Source organism: Leishmania mexicana, chromosome 20, assembly GCF_000234665.1.
Source record: "Leishmania mexicana MHOM/GT/2001/U1103 complete genome, chromosome 20".
Classification (NCBI taxonomy): Eukaryota; Euglenozoa; class Kinetoplastea; order Trypanosomatida; family Trypanosomatidae; genus Leishmania; species Leishmania mexicana.
Genome location: NC_018324.1, coordinates 1,551,488 through 1,565,565, shown reverse-complemented (window position 1 = coordinate 1,565,565; position 14,078 = coordinate 1,551,488). Strand labels below are relative to the sequence as shown.

The 14,078-nt window shown below is 55.3% G+C and overlaps 5 protein-coding genes across 5 annotated transcripts; all 5 read right to left on the bottom strand.

Moving 5' to 3' along the window:
- Positions 1-880: 880 nt before the first annotated feature.
- On the bottom strand, positions 881-2,731 carry LMXM_36_4150 (conserved hypothetical protein; the record flags this gene model as incomplete). The annotated part of the gene is made up of 1 exon (XM_003874724.1): positions 881-2,731. The coding sequence occupies one exon, from the start codon at positions 2,729-2,731 to the stop codon at positions 881-883; it is 1,851 nt and encodes a 616-aa protein (XP_003874773.1).
- A 907-nt stretch (positions 2,732-3,638) lies between these two features.
- On the bottom strand, positions 3,639-4,208 carry LMXM_36_4145 (transcription factor S-II-like protein; the record flags this gene model as incomplete). The annotated part of the gene is made up of 1 exon (XM_003874723.1): positions 3,639-4,208. The coding sequence occupies one exon, from the start codon at positions 4,206-4,208 to the stop codon at positions 3,639-3,641; it is 570 nt and encodes a 189-aa protein (XP_003874772.1).
- Positions 4,209-7,964: 3,756 nt separating this feature from the next.
- LMXM_36_4140 (hypothetical protein, unknown function) lies at positions 7,965-8,564 on the bottom strand (the record flags this gene model as incomplete). Its single annotated transcript, XM_003874722.1, has 1 exon — positions 7,965-8,564. One exon carries the CDS (start codon positions 8,562-8,564, stop codon positions 7,965-7,967), a length of 600 nt encoding a protein of 199 aa, XP_003874771.1.
- Positions 8,565-11,682: 3,118 nt separating this feature from the next.
- Positions 11,683-12,396, bottom strand: LMXM_36_4130 (hypothetical protein, unknown function; the record flags this gene model as incomplete). Its single annotated transcript, XM_003874721.1, has 1 exon — positions 11,683-12,396. One exon carries the CDS (start codon positions 12,394-12,396, stop codon positions 11,683-11,685), a length of 714 nt encoding a protein of 237 aa, XP_003874770.1.
- A 748-nt stretch (positions 12,397-13,144) lies between these two features.
- Positions 13,145-13,699, bottom strand: LMXM_36_4120 (conserved hypothetical protein; the record flags this gene model as incomplete). Its single annotated transcript, XM_003874720.1, has 1 exon — positions 13,145-13,699. One exon carries the CDS (start codon positions 13,697-13,699, stop codon positions 13,145-13,147), a length of 555 nt encoding a protein of 184 aa, XP_003874769.1.
- Positions 13,700-14,078: the final 379 nt, after the last annotated feature.

Sequence of the window (14,078 nt, the reverse complement as noted above, 5' to 3'; positions counted from 1 at the left end):
ACTTAATTCACACCTTCTGATGCGCTTGTCCGACACGTTCGTGTGCACCTATGCGTGTCGGTGTTTGATGATGACCGCCTCAAACCTCTGCCATACATAGGCAGCGATCGTTGCAGGAAGGGCAAAGGCGAATGTGACTAAGTCAGAGATCAACGATACGAATGAACATTCATGTGGGGGAGTGTGCCCTCCTGCAAACAGAAGGGGGGCGTCACGGGAGCTGTTACTTGATAGCGGGCGCGGTGCACCTCTCTTCTTCCCACCCCGACCGACTACGCCCCACGGACACCTCGAAGCGACGGCTCCCAGAACAGCGCCGCCGCCGCGTGAACATGAGGGCATCTGAGCGTCGCCATCAGTGCTCATACGCCTGTAGAACCGTTTGCGCTCACCCTCGCCTCCGGTAGAGCCTTCAGTGCGGAACAAAGACGCACGATACGTGCCTCACGCGCTTCGCTGCCGTTTCCGTTTGCCTATACACGAAGACAACGCACGATAAAAAAGGTCGAAAAATCCATCTCTCGCTCTGTGTGTGCTGTTGACAATGTCGGGAGGCGTCTTCTGTGCATGGGCCAGCATAATCGTGAAGAGACACAGGCGATACGCCAAGACACACACACACACAGAAACAGCGATGAAGAAGACAGAGGCGTGCATGTACATTCGTTGCAAGAGGAAGGCAGAAAAAAAAACAAGAGAACCACCTTATTTACATGGATGTGCTGGCCACGTGTCCTGGCTCAGAAGCACTTGCTGCGGATGCTGTCGCTGCTGCTGCAGCTGTGCATACACGCTTCACACAACACACGCAGACTCACAGAAGAAAATAAGCGCATAGGGATTACGCGTGTGGATCGTATGGGCAGTGGCGTGCGCTAGATTAGCTTGCCGCCTTCTTCTTTTTCTTTTTGGAGCTCTTCTGTAGCTTGCTGATTGTTTGTCGCGTCATCATTGCCTTTAGGGCGGCCTCCAGCACCGACGCTGCCGCGTACTCGGCGTCACGCTGCTCTTCAGCTCGCCTCCGTGCATCCTCCTCCGTCTTTTGCGCAGAGTCGCGCTGCCCCTTGAGCTCCTGCTGAGCGTCTCGCTCGTGCTCGAGGTCTGTCAGACGCTGCGCACACGCCTGGCGACTCCCCTCCGCATCGATTTTTGCCGCCTCTTTCTTCTTGAGCTCATGGAGCGTCTTGGCTTCCCATTCGCCAGCCAACAAGTCCATCTCGGCAGTGCGTTCGCGTAGGTACGCGCTGAACGCTTCGTGCGTCGTGGCGCCGATGGAGAGCAGCTGCTCGTCCTGCTGTATCGCTTTTCTAACGTCCCGCACCTCGGCGGTGCCCTCGCGCTGAAGGTTTTCCGTGGCCGCCTCGCCGCAGGCCTTGGCTGCCTCACTGCGCTGCTGCAAGGCGGTTTTCAGCTTGCGCAGCTCCACCTTCAATGCCGAGATACGGGCAAGGCGTTCTGCAACCTCCTTGTCCTTCAGCTCACGCTCACGCACAAGGTCCACCTGCAGCTGCTTCACGTTTTGGTTTAGCGCGCGCTCCTTGGCCAGCACATCATCCGCCCAGCGCTGCGATGCCTCTTCCTGCAGAATCTTCACCGCGAACTGCTGGTAAGACGAGGAGAGCGGGATGCGCGGCCCCTGCTGTACCACTCGCGACGCGTGAGGTCGCTGCAAAGTGCCGCCAAAGCATTTGAGAAAGATGGAGGCCCGCGACCCGCTCTCGGTGGAGACGGCACCACCGCCGACCGTGGAAGATGACCTTCTGTCGTTGCGGGCAGCTCCGGAGACACGAGCGCCGCTGAATGCTACATGACTGAAGTGAGCGTCCTCGCCGACGGTGGTCTGGGCGGTGCTTCGGCGAAGACTACCGTCGAGGAGAGCGTTTGACTGGCGCTGCTGCTGTCGGAGCTGCTGGGCCTGCAGGGCTTCCTTGTATCCCACGGTCAGCTCTTTGATCACCTCTCTCAGCAACGCCGTCAGCTCCTGTCGCCCATTGCACACCTTGGCCCAGTTGTCCCTGTCTTGAGGGTTGTCCTGTAGCTGTGTACAGAGGAGACGATTCGTATCTCGAAGTCGGTTAGACACCAAGGCTAGCTCCTGTTGCAAAGCTGCCTTCGACGGGTCGGGGACGTGTGCGAAGCACTTGGGATGCAGCTGCGGTTCACCCGGGTGGAGGAGCACGGTTGGCTGAGCCTGGGTTAGCAGCTCCCCGTAGCGGCGCTCCAGCACCCGCTGCTCCGCGAGCAACTCGAGCACCGACGCACGTCCGTAGCCACGCTGCTGCTGAGTGACTGCCAGCACCTCCGCCACCTTCAGCGCGGTGGCAACACTCGCGTCGTGGGAGATGCCCGACAGCACGGCGGGTCCACGCGATGAGTTGTGCGGATAAAAGCTAGCTGTCGACGCCGCAGCTACAGCTGTCGCACTCAAAGCAGTCCTCGTGCTGTTCGCAATTTGGTGGCTTCTCTCCGTGCCTGTGGTGGGGCCGGCGGCATCTAGAAGGCTGAGCAGCTCTAGTCGCTCCACCGCGCGCTCCAGTGAGGCCACCGCGCGGTTTACCTTGATGAAGTCGAGCTGCGTGGAGAAGCTCGGCTGGCCTATCTGCAGCACACAATCCACCGGCGCCGTCGTGGCGGCAAGATCAGCCAACGTGCTGGACGCCTCCTTTGCTGAAGCCGCGTTAGCCGCCGCCGGCGAAGCTGTGGAGGAAGCGTGTGTGGCGCTCTTTGGCATGGCGCTTGCGCCGATGCCCCCAGCCGGATGTAGCGGGTACGGGGAAAGGGTTGAAGCCGCAGCTGACTTCTGCGCAGCCGCCGAGGCTGCGCGAGATTCACCAGTCAGCACCATCGCAGTCTAAAGTCTTTCGTGTTAGACGCTTTTCTTTTTCAGATGAGCTCGAGTGAAAGAAAGAGAAAAAAAACACACAACTGCGCCGACCTCCTCAACGCGCGCGTTCTCGCTTTCGTATCTTCGCGATGAAGCAGCGCAGCGACGCACCGGCTTGAGCTGCAGCGTCCGTCACCACAACGCTCTCACACACTCACAGGGTAGAGTAAGCAGCAGCACTTGGCACCCCCACAATCGCCATTGCGTGTGTGTTGAAGCACGTGCGTGACACATCAGTGCAAAGAGGAGTTGCCCCCCCCCACCCATGAAAAGTGTCACAGGCGCAGGGTCAAGAAAGAAGCGCATGGACAAGCATAAGCAGAGAGGAACGAGTACCGCGTTGCATCTATGGAGGCTCAGACCGGCAAGAGAGGGAGGCAGGCAGGGGCGAAGTGATCTGGTAGACGTCCCCCCGATAGCCACTACCCTCAATAAAAGAGGTTCTCTCTCTACAGTCTTGCTCAGAGACGACAAGTGGTGATGTGATGGGGCATGATCACTCTGACGGTGACATATTTGAAGGTTGAGAATCCTGTTAGCCACAGTTACGGAGGAGACGTTAATCGCACAGAAAAGACACATGTACACACACATTCACATGCAAACATGCACCCGCACCGACACAGAAAGCTGAGGAGGAGAACGGGAGGGGAACGCAAGAGGGCAAACGGGAACTCTTTTCCGTCCCCTATATCTTGTTGTCGTAACAACTTGAAAAACTGGGATGGAGGTGTGGGGTGTCACGGTCGGCCTCTTAGGAGTTCTGCTGCCACTCCGAGCTGCACTTGGTGCACTGGAAGAAAATTGTCTGGCCCTCATCCGCGCTGCGCGTCTGCCGTGCAAAGGTCTTACAAGGGCGGTGGACACCGCACGTCTCGCAGAAGGCATCCTCGATAATGCGATTATCCACCTCGGTAATGCCGGCACGCTTCGCTCCGCCAACGGCGCCGGGCGCTGTCCCAAGGAGGGACGTGTCACCGAGCGTTTGGCGAATGTATTCCACTGCGGCGGTCACTTCCTTCTCGGTGAAGAAGAGAGCGGCGCTGGTGTCCAGGCAGCACACCTTGCTGCTCATTTTGACACCATCGCTTGCCCTGCGCATGGTGCGAAGGTGCTGCTGAAGCGCCGAGTGCGTGCCAGGCTCATGCAGAGTTCCGCACCAGCCGCAGGTGCTGCGCTGATACGCGTTCGTGTGAATCGGGAAGCTCTGGCCACAGACAGCGCAACTAAGAGTTCCGAGTGAGTACACGTTATCAGAGATGTAGTGCACCTGCCGCTGTTGTGGCGGTGTTTGCAGCTTCGCTGCCCCGGAAAACGTTGACATTATGTTTGTGGCGTGTGTAATGACAGCAGCTGCTTTGTTCAAGAGATGTACTTCTATGCATCGGCACACGAGGTAGCGCACAGCAATAAACAGGCATACGGTGAATGATATGGAGGGAGGGAGGGGAGGGGAGAAAGGCGGAGAGGTGGCCGAGCAAAAACGGCAGCGAGCAGGTGGAGGTGGTGTTAGGCCAAGCGTGTCTTCGTCGCGTACCAGCGTTGTCGCAGAGGCGGCACATGAAGAGTTTTTCTATCTCTGCGTCAGTAGCGGCCACATGCGTCCGCCTCAATCCCTGCTTTGCGGAAACCACACACGGCGGCATTCCACGGTTTGGCGGCGTCGGAATAGGAAGCAAAGGGGTGGGAGTAGTGACGCAAGTTACAAAGCGTTGTCTCGCTCCCCTCGCCTCCCTGCCTTTTCCCCGTATCTCTCGCACACGCTACTGCTGTCCACGTGTGGAGGAGGCGCTCGTCGGTATTTGCCCGCTGAAGAAGAAAAAAAGATGACGGCGCCCCCCCTAGCCATGCACACACATACACATACAAAAAAAGAAAACAAGCAAATAAATATGTACCTTCAGACTCATCCGAAGATACTTTCACCTACACCGGGACGGCCCACACGTGTGCGAATACGACTGCCGACCCTTTCCTCTTCCCTTCGTTTCTCGGAGCACCCCCTCCCCTGCACCACCTGTTACATAAAAAATGGTGCATGCGTGGAAGGGGAGCGGGAGTGGGGAGCGAGAGAGAGGAGTGGGGGAGGAGGAAAGACAAAGCAGAGAGAAAAGAGCGCGAGAGACGGAGGCATTCCGACACCTCCGAAGTCAGAGTGAGTGAGATGGAGACGTCAAGGAAAGGCCAGCACACGCACACTCGCACACACACAGAGATGCAGCGTGAGTAAAGAGGTCGAATAAGAAGGTGCACGAAGGGCTGGCGCAGGAACGCATGGCCATCAGAATGACATAAAAAGGCAGAAGCGGAGCGGCAGTCTTCGCCCCATCTCTTCCCCTCGTCCTTCCCTGCTGAGTTGATGAGTGCGGACAGCAAACATACACACCAGCAAGCAGCCAAAATCTGAGCCGAACTTGAATGTGGCCAGCCTCTCCCGTATTTGCACACTTCACTCATCAAAGTGAAAAAAAAGCGCGTATTCGTATGGGGTCGGTGAGCTTCTTCGCTCCTCTCCCAGCTCTTCCGACGTCTACACCCCCGTCACCCTCATCGCATTCCCCCTCGTCCTCTAGCAGGGATGCGTGCGACCGCTACGCCGCACGGGAGAGAGGTGTGGTGGTGGAGAAAGACGACCGAGTGAGGGAAGTGGAGAAGAGCTATTGTTCAATGCCCTTGTCCCTTTGTTGTGATGCTGCCGGTTCCCGCTTTTCTTCTTTTCCTACGTTCAGTTCACCCCTTCAGCCTTTCCAGAGTGGTTGCAGTGTTCGCCTCATGTCTGATCTTGTCAACCCTTCTTTGCGCGTTCCCCCCTCAAATGGTGGACAGGGGAAAAAAAAGACGCGACTGAGGAAGGAAAAAGCGATGCACCGATGCATGTCATGTGCGTGTTCATGCAGATGCAGCTGCAGTCAAAGAGGCCAAGAGCGCGAAGGACGACGTTGTTTTCGACGACGCAGTCGAAGCGCTGCACCAAAACGCAAAGTGGCAACCTACCTTACCTCTTCTACTGCCCGTTCGTTCACCCCTACCGATCATCTGCTTCTGGGTCTGCCTCTCCGCCTCGGCTAGGGTGGATGCCCTGAGATTTTTGTTTACACCGTCTGCATCCGTGCGGCGCACGCCTGGAACGACGGAGGCGAGACAAGTAAGGGCAAAAGAGAGAAGGGGCGAGAGAACAATTGGACAGGGGAGGGATGGTGGTGTCGGTAGTGAGGAGGGTCGTGGCAGGCAACGGGATAGACCCCCTCCCTCCTCATCCCCCCACCTCTCTCAAGTGAAAACCCATAACCGAGAAAAGCGGCATGACGAAATCAACAAGAGAAAGACTGAAGGAAAAGAAAAAGTGTGGAGGAAAGGGGAGCACACCTGCACAGGGAGAAAACCAAACACATAAACCGTGCGAAGATAAAAAACATTCATAAACGCGCACCAACATACGTGGCACACAGCAACGATACATAGTCCCAAGTAGGTTAGAAAGGGAGCAAGTGGATGAGTAGCCATCTTGGATGTGCTTGTCTAAGCCGCTCTCCGTGTGCCTCACGTTCATTTGTTTGTTTGTCGCACCGAAAAATAAACCAGATCTGCATCCGCCAAAAAAAAAATCCTGTCGACACATACAATAAAAATAAAAAAAACACAGAAAAGAACGACACAGAGCGAGGGAGGCAGAAGAGAGAGCAATGCCCCATCCTCCCTCCTCCCTCATCTTCACAAGAAGAAGAAGCACGACAGATCCATCACAAAAAAAAAGAAAATTTCACACATGAGGTCGCGTGCAACTATGCGCGACGCAACGCAGATACCCTGTATACACATGCATGCGAACGCACCAACACTCTTTGTCCACGGGAAACTTGCGGTGCCCCAGCGCAGACGCCAGACACATATGGGCTACATGAACGAAAAACAAAAGAGAGAAACAGGTCGTGCAGGAGCAAGCAGGAAAGGTGAGGAATGACCTACGCACACACACACACACACGCAATGCTTATATATGCAGTCACGACCCGGGCACATGGATACACAAGGCCAGAGCTGAATATATGAAAACGAAAAAAAACGACGCCGTGGGGAGCAGAGGGATAAAGAGAAGGCACAAAGAACAAGAAATAGGAAAGCAGTCGAGGAAGCTCAATGGAGGAGGAACAAGAGGGAAGAGGAAGAGAGAAAGCCAGCCGTTAGTGACGGTGAACGACACCGTGGCGCTCCTAACGGGACTGCGCGTCCGGATGTGTTGCAAGAGAGCGAGGGAGGAGTGGCAGAGAGAAGTGCGCCTTGGAATACACGATGAGGCTGCTCACCGGTAAGTCTGTGCCGCCTCTCTCATGATTGGTTATGTGCGCGTGTGTGAGTGTGTTAGAGGGACACCGTTTTGTGTGACGTGACAGTACAAGGGGCGCATCCCTGCACACAAGTATGCAAGCGTCGAGATGAAAGAGGGCAAACAGCCACCACAGAAGAGATGGCGGGAAGGGGGTAGGCACATCCACGCTCATACAATCCGGAGAGATGTGAATGCAAACGAGCAAGTAACACATAGGCAAAACAAAAGGACCACAAATACTCGCGCCAACACCCCCTCCCTATACACACACAAACGGGGACTGAAGCTCCACAACAAAGAGTGTGCTGCTGTCAGAGAATCCACCTCCGAGTGTGATGTGACAGCACCCTTTTCCAGTCTGTGTCTGTGTGCTAGAGGCACATACAGAGGTATTGTACTGCGGAGACTTTGCCTGCTCTGCACTCAAAGTATAAGACAGTGCTTGAGAGAGATGTAAAACAGAAGAACGACAGGAAGTCCGAAACGATGGTGGCCCTCTTGAGGTGGTGGTGGTGGGGGGGGGATAGGAGTAGCACACCGAGGAAGTGGGCTTCCATGGTGACAAGGCAAGGACGGGCGAAAGGCACATGCAACGGGCATTTGTCGCTGTGAAGATCCACTAGTGCTTTCCTGCTCCGTCTCCTCCCCCTCATCTGTCATCGCGTTTCCATCTCTGAAGATTTTCGCTAGTTCTCCCTTCCTGCTCTCTCACAGTGACGGCGTCACCTACGCCACGGCACGCCGTTGAAGCGCTTAGCACTTGCCGCACCAGAGCTGCTGGGTAAAGGGGGTGATGATGGTGCAGATCGCATACCCCGTCAGTGCCACCACCTGAAGAATGAAGGCTGTGTCGAACTTGTAGCCCGCTCCCTTGAAGATGACGGTGATGGAGCTGCTGTTCTTGTCTAGGTTTTTGCAGAACTCCTTGCTGTACGCGACGCCGCCAATGAAGACGAGGCACAGCTCGCAAAGCATGGCCATGAAGAGGAAGAGAAACAGCGGCAGCTTGACCTTCAGGCGACAGAAGCACTGCAAGCAGGACACGAGCAGGGCGTAGAAGCCGAAGACAGTGCCGCCAATCGCGAAGGCTTGCATGGCTCGGAACGTAGCGCGAAACTCTTCGCAGTCGGCGTAGTTGATGCGGACTGGCTTAGAGGTCGGCACATTTGTCGAGTTCTCGCCCGTCACAGTCACCTTGCCCACCACAATGTTCCACAGTGACACCTCCACCTTTCCATCCTGGTTGTAGTTCGTAATTTTGTTCGAGTACAGGGGCAGGGGTACCGTGCCAACGAGAGAAATGACGAAGAACACGAGAATCAGCACCAGCAGAACAAAGCGGATTATGAGCATTTTGTTTGCCGAGAGAGGACAAGGAGGCGAGGAGCTGCAGCGGTGCCTTATAGATCAAGTAATAATATGTGTAAGCGTCTGCGTGGTGCAGCTGATTTGCCCTCCGGCGCGAGGCGTGAAGCCAACGAGTGGGGGAGGGGGGAGGAGGAACCGTGGAGTAGTGCGAGAAAACTTGGAAAGCGCAAAAAAAAACAGAAGCTGAAGATAAAAGAAAACAGAATATGGGACGAGAAAGGAATGCGTATGCTCTCGCTTCGTGTTGCTGGATACTGTTTGTGGGTCTATGCTGAGCAGGTGTAGTGCAGTTATGGGAAAGAAGAGAGGGAGATAGAGGATTGACGAGCACAGGAAAGGAGTGTGCAGGTAAAAGGGGGAAGGAGCAACCAAGCGATGCTGCTCTCCTCCTCCTATCTATCTCAAGGGTGTGTATGTGTTCTTGTTTTTTGCTTCAGTTGCTGCCGTGCAGCGTGTGCAGCTTAGGAAGTGACACAAATCTCCGCAAGAACTTTCCTGCTGCACGAGCGGTCCACGCTTCGTGACCTGAAGGGCCTTCCCGTGGCACGCTCGTTATGTGCGCTTTCAGCTGCTCTTGTTTCCATTTTCACTAGCACATGCGCATGCAAGGGCATATCGACTGCAAGGCATTGCGTGGTACAACCATCAACCCACTAAATTCCTCTGCGCTCGTGTGGGAAGACGACCGAGAACCAGAGACGCACAAAAAAAGGGGAAAAAGGACCACGAATAACAACAGCAGCCACATACACACACACCAAAGAATAAGCGCTCGATTGCCGCAGTCAGAGGAAAACCACACGAGGCCTCAGCCACCACGACGACCAACACCCGTCCTCACAAGCAAGCAAACGAAAAAGACGACTAAACGCACCGTCCTTCCACAGAGCCACGATGCCCTGGGTTGGGTGGTAGGGAGGAGGGAGGCAAAATAAAAAGAAATAGAGATTTGGGGAAGCCTATAAAAAGCGATGGATGCACACATAGTCGCAGGGCGATAATCAAGAAGGAAAAGACAGCCATACATCGGGAGACACACAGAAACACATACAATAATAAACATACACACAGGAAAAGGAGGGAGGAGAAGAGAGGGGCTCCAAGGGCGATGCAGCCTCCAAGAGGGGAGTATGATCGAGAAGTGCTACAGCAGATGAGCAAGGTGTCCTGTGAGTCGTCGACATACACACAAAACAGCATCGAAGCATGCAACGTATGAAGGGGGGGGGTGGATGGGGAGGGCATTCATGGCAGGGTGTTCACGTACATGTGGGCTTGATAATTAAAAAAAAGGAGCAATTGTGAACAAAGGGAGACAGAGAGCAGAGACACACACACGCAAAAAAAAAGACAAAGTCGCCTTCATCCTCGCCACCGTTTCGATCCGATAACCAAGCGCATGTCGGCCCGTCACCTCCTCCTGCCCTGCTGGAGGAGGTGGAGATGGGACCTTATAAAGAGATGGGCAGGCGAGGAAGAGGGGCGTGTGCGAAAGGAGCAACAACAAAAAAGCGTAAACATGAGCGCAGGGGAGAGGAAAAGGGGGAAGAGGCGAAGTAAAAAGAAAAATAAAAAAGAGTGCGTGAGCAGAGGGCATAGACAGAGACGCACGACACCAAAGAAAAAAAAATACATCCACGCACATTAGGAAGAAGAGGGGGGAGGGAGGGGGACATCTATGCGGATCACCTTATGCAGGCGATCACATGTGAAAGGATGGTGGGTTGAGGGGAGGAGGAGGAAAGTTGCACACCGGGTGCTTATCGTATGGGGGGCATCACACATCGTGGAAGAGGGAAGAGAGAGGGGAGGGTGATATCCACCCCCAAGACACGTTCCTGTGTAAGCACGTAAGAACAATGTAAACAAACAGAAGAGGAGATCCAGGGGTTAGCACAGGAATAAAAATGGGAAGAGGATGAGATGCAGTGAGCAAAAGATAGAGGCGGGTAAGCAGAAAAAAACGAAGGAAGGGGAGGAGAATTCGGCCGAGCAACCAAGAAAGAAGAGCATACAAGCACATGATATTGGGGTGGCTTGAAAAGCTGTTCGCCGTGGTGGGTTTGTGTGCGTTTACGTGGAAGGAGTGACCGCGTGTCTGTGCAAAGGGGGGGGGCTGATGTTGCGTTGCAGAGCACCATCTTGGTCCCTTGTCCAGCCGTGTTAAGCAACCTCGCTTCGCTCATACCGCCCTGCCTTTACCGCGTTTCTCGCCTCTGACGCTTCCCTCCTGAAAGGTTCCACCGTGCTACCGCCGGCAGAAGGAGGCGAGCAAACAGAAGGGGAAAAAGGGTGCGTGAAGAGGGTAGACATGAAAAAAGACACGTCCACTCGAAGGCACCAAAGATCTGTGCGGTCGCACCGGCACCGCGCTCGCGGGAGGAGGACTAGGTGGGTTGAGGCGATCGTCGAGGTAGCGCGTGGGTGAGAAAAAGGAATATGACGATAAATTGAGGAGCGAAGGCACAAAAAGAGAGGCAGCTGCCCAGAGCCACTCAGGCAGACACGTACGCACAACCCTCACATACCCATGCCTGACTACGCGTAGGGTCGTACACCCGCAGCCACACGAACAACGAAAAACGCAACGCAAAAAAAAGATGGATGCATAACGTTAGACACAAGACATGATGAACCTACTCATGAGGAGAGAGAAACTAAAAGCGTTGTGCCGTTTTCTTCACGGCGTTTAAAGTGCACGCAGAGACCCATCTTGTAGGGCGGAGGGGGGGGCAGGAGGCTTCCTTTCCCATACCCACGTTTCTGCATCTTTCTTGTGCGGCAGCTGAGTCTCTCCTCAACGCGCGCAGCAAAAAAAGTGCGCCGTTCTCTGTACCTCTGCAGTTCTCTCACCTCGTCCTGTCGCTCGTGAGAGCGCTCTGAATATTTTCTTGGCACTTCCTGAATCCCAGAAAAACCTCCATCTACCTCTCCCCCCTCGATGCATTACCGTCTCACTCACCCCATTCATGGCCTATCGCGAAAAGACAGAAGGGGGACGGAGAGAGGGAATAGGGAGACGGTGAGGAGGTGCCAGCGTCGCCCCCCTCCTCCCCGCCTCCACATCCTGCTCTCTCCTCTGCCCCTCGTTTTTTTCCTTGCTTTAAAGGAAGACCGTCATGAGGGAGGTGACGAGGTACGTCTGGAGGCAAATGAAAGCAAGCGCAAAGCCGTCCATCGGCATGGCCAGACTTGTGAATGGCGGAATTTCGTCAACCTCACCGTAGCACGCGCCATCGCAGAGGACGCGGAACATCATGGCCACCGTCGTTGCCGTGAATGCGATCGTTACCCACAGGAACAGCCATAGAAGCGGCAGGAACATGCGGGTAAAGAAGTTGGAGACTGTAAAGACCCACACAATGAAGCCAGTGAAGATGGAGAGCAGGCTGAAAATTTGCATGCACCTGAAGAAGTTCCGAAACTCGGCGCAAGGCACATCCTGCACGTGATAAACTTGCGAGATGTTCTGTGGCAGGAACCCGTATGGAATCTCCACATCCATGTTCATCTTCGTTACCCACAGTTTTACGTCGATGTGCCCCGTGACGTTGGCACCGTAGATGGACTGGTCCACTTTGAACCATGTGTCAGCGATGAACGTCTTGGCTCCGACGATGTGACTCGCCTCTATGTTCATGATACGAATGGTTGGGGTGGAGAAAAGCGGTATGTCCTGCATTATGCACAGCAGTACGACAAGAATGAAGTAGATGATGCCTAGGGCGATGCGCAGGCTGAAGACGGTGCAGAGAGCATTGACGGTGCGCCCCCCACAAGAGCGCTTATCCTTTGCGCGGCGATCTAGCATGCCCATCGCTGACTCGCACGTCGTTTGACTGCCTTTGGGGCCTCTACCTGTGTACGTCTCCAGAAAAAAAAGAGACGATTCGGTGCGGAGGCGGGCCCAACAAGCACACACACACACACACGAGAGAGAGAGAGATGCACGGGAGAAACGAGGTGAGAAGAAACGAAGAATACAGAGTGGAGCCGGGCTTCTGTGACCAGCGTGCCCATTTCTCTGCCATAGTGCACGGGCTCCACTCCGCTCGGCCCTCCCCCAGCCTCGCGCAGGCGCATCGCGTAGTGCCATGCAGACGCAGACACACGCGTCCCAGCCATGCGCCGACTCAACCATCTGAGAGCACGGCCTCTGCCCGCAACTCTACCCATCCCCTCCTTCGTCTTTGAATTCCTTTCTTCAAGAGGACTAATTACAGCGAAACACGGGACCACTAAACGACACCCGCACATGTACACACCTCAATACCGTGTCGATCAGCCGCCGAGAAAAGGCATTGTCCACCGTCACAACAGTTGCACGTGCTGTCCAACGATCATCGGCGATGTACACACACACACAAACACCCACGCAAGCGCGTAGAAAACACACTCGAAGGAGACTCTGCGCAGTAACATCACGACCCCACAAGACAGCGAGATGCGGCGAGCAAGAAGGGGCGCACGTTTCTGTTTCGGTCATAACATGTACGTGTGCGCGGCTAGCACTGCTCACCGTCCCGGGTAAGCGGGGAGCCTGCGTCGCTGTCGTCACATTTTGCTTATTGAGCTACGGAGCTACTGCCGCTGCCGCCGCTGCTGCTGCTATTGCGTGCTAGGGCCTTCCAATGCTCCGGAAACTGTGAGGGGCTTGAGCGGTGGAGAGGAGTCGCCACCGCCGGACCACGCGGCATCCACATCCAGTACGTTGGACTGTTTGCCTTGTGCCAACGCACCAGGAAGCGCTTCTTCGCGCGATGGTTCTGCTTGTACAAGTTGAGCGGAAACTTCGGCTCGACATCGCCAAGTACTGGCATGAGCGGGTGCTGCGACCACTCCCGGTGCAGGTGGCGGATCTTGTTGAACTCCTCCGTGCGTCCAGCAATGGTCTCGCGCATCATCCAGTCGCGCAGCTGGTCGAGCTGGTCGTAAGTGAGCCGAACGGGGCGCGGAAGCCACTCCACAGGACCCTTGTCGTACCACGCCACGTTGTCGCTAGGCTTGCTGCGCATCTTGTTGTTACGGCCCATGCCATTGCGCTTCGGCTTAGGATGAGTGGTTCCAAGGATGCTAAACTTCTCCGGCGTCGCCGTGCACACTAGACGTGTACGGCGCATGATTGACGCGTGCGTGCGTCTGCGTTCGGCGGATCTCTGAGCGGCAAATGTGGAAAAAAAAGTAAAAAGTCCGCCTGCCTTCTGCACTACTGCTGCCTCAGCGCGTGTATGCGTTTTCGTTCTGATGCTGGTGCAGGTGGCCCGAGTGACCATGCCTCATGCAGGCAACGGGAAACGGAGGGAGGGATGGAGCGAGAGAAAGAGAAGGTCCGATGATGTAACGGTGCAGCAGTGCGGAGATGCATTCAGATGTCTTCAATGCATATCCGACGACGGAGACGCAGCCAGGGTTCGTGTCGCCTGTAAAGGGGGAACGCGGCACATGGCTGTCGTGAGTGAGGCGCCCAACTTACCCTTGAGCTTCGCTGCCAGGACGCTG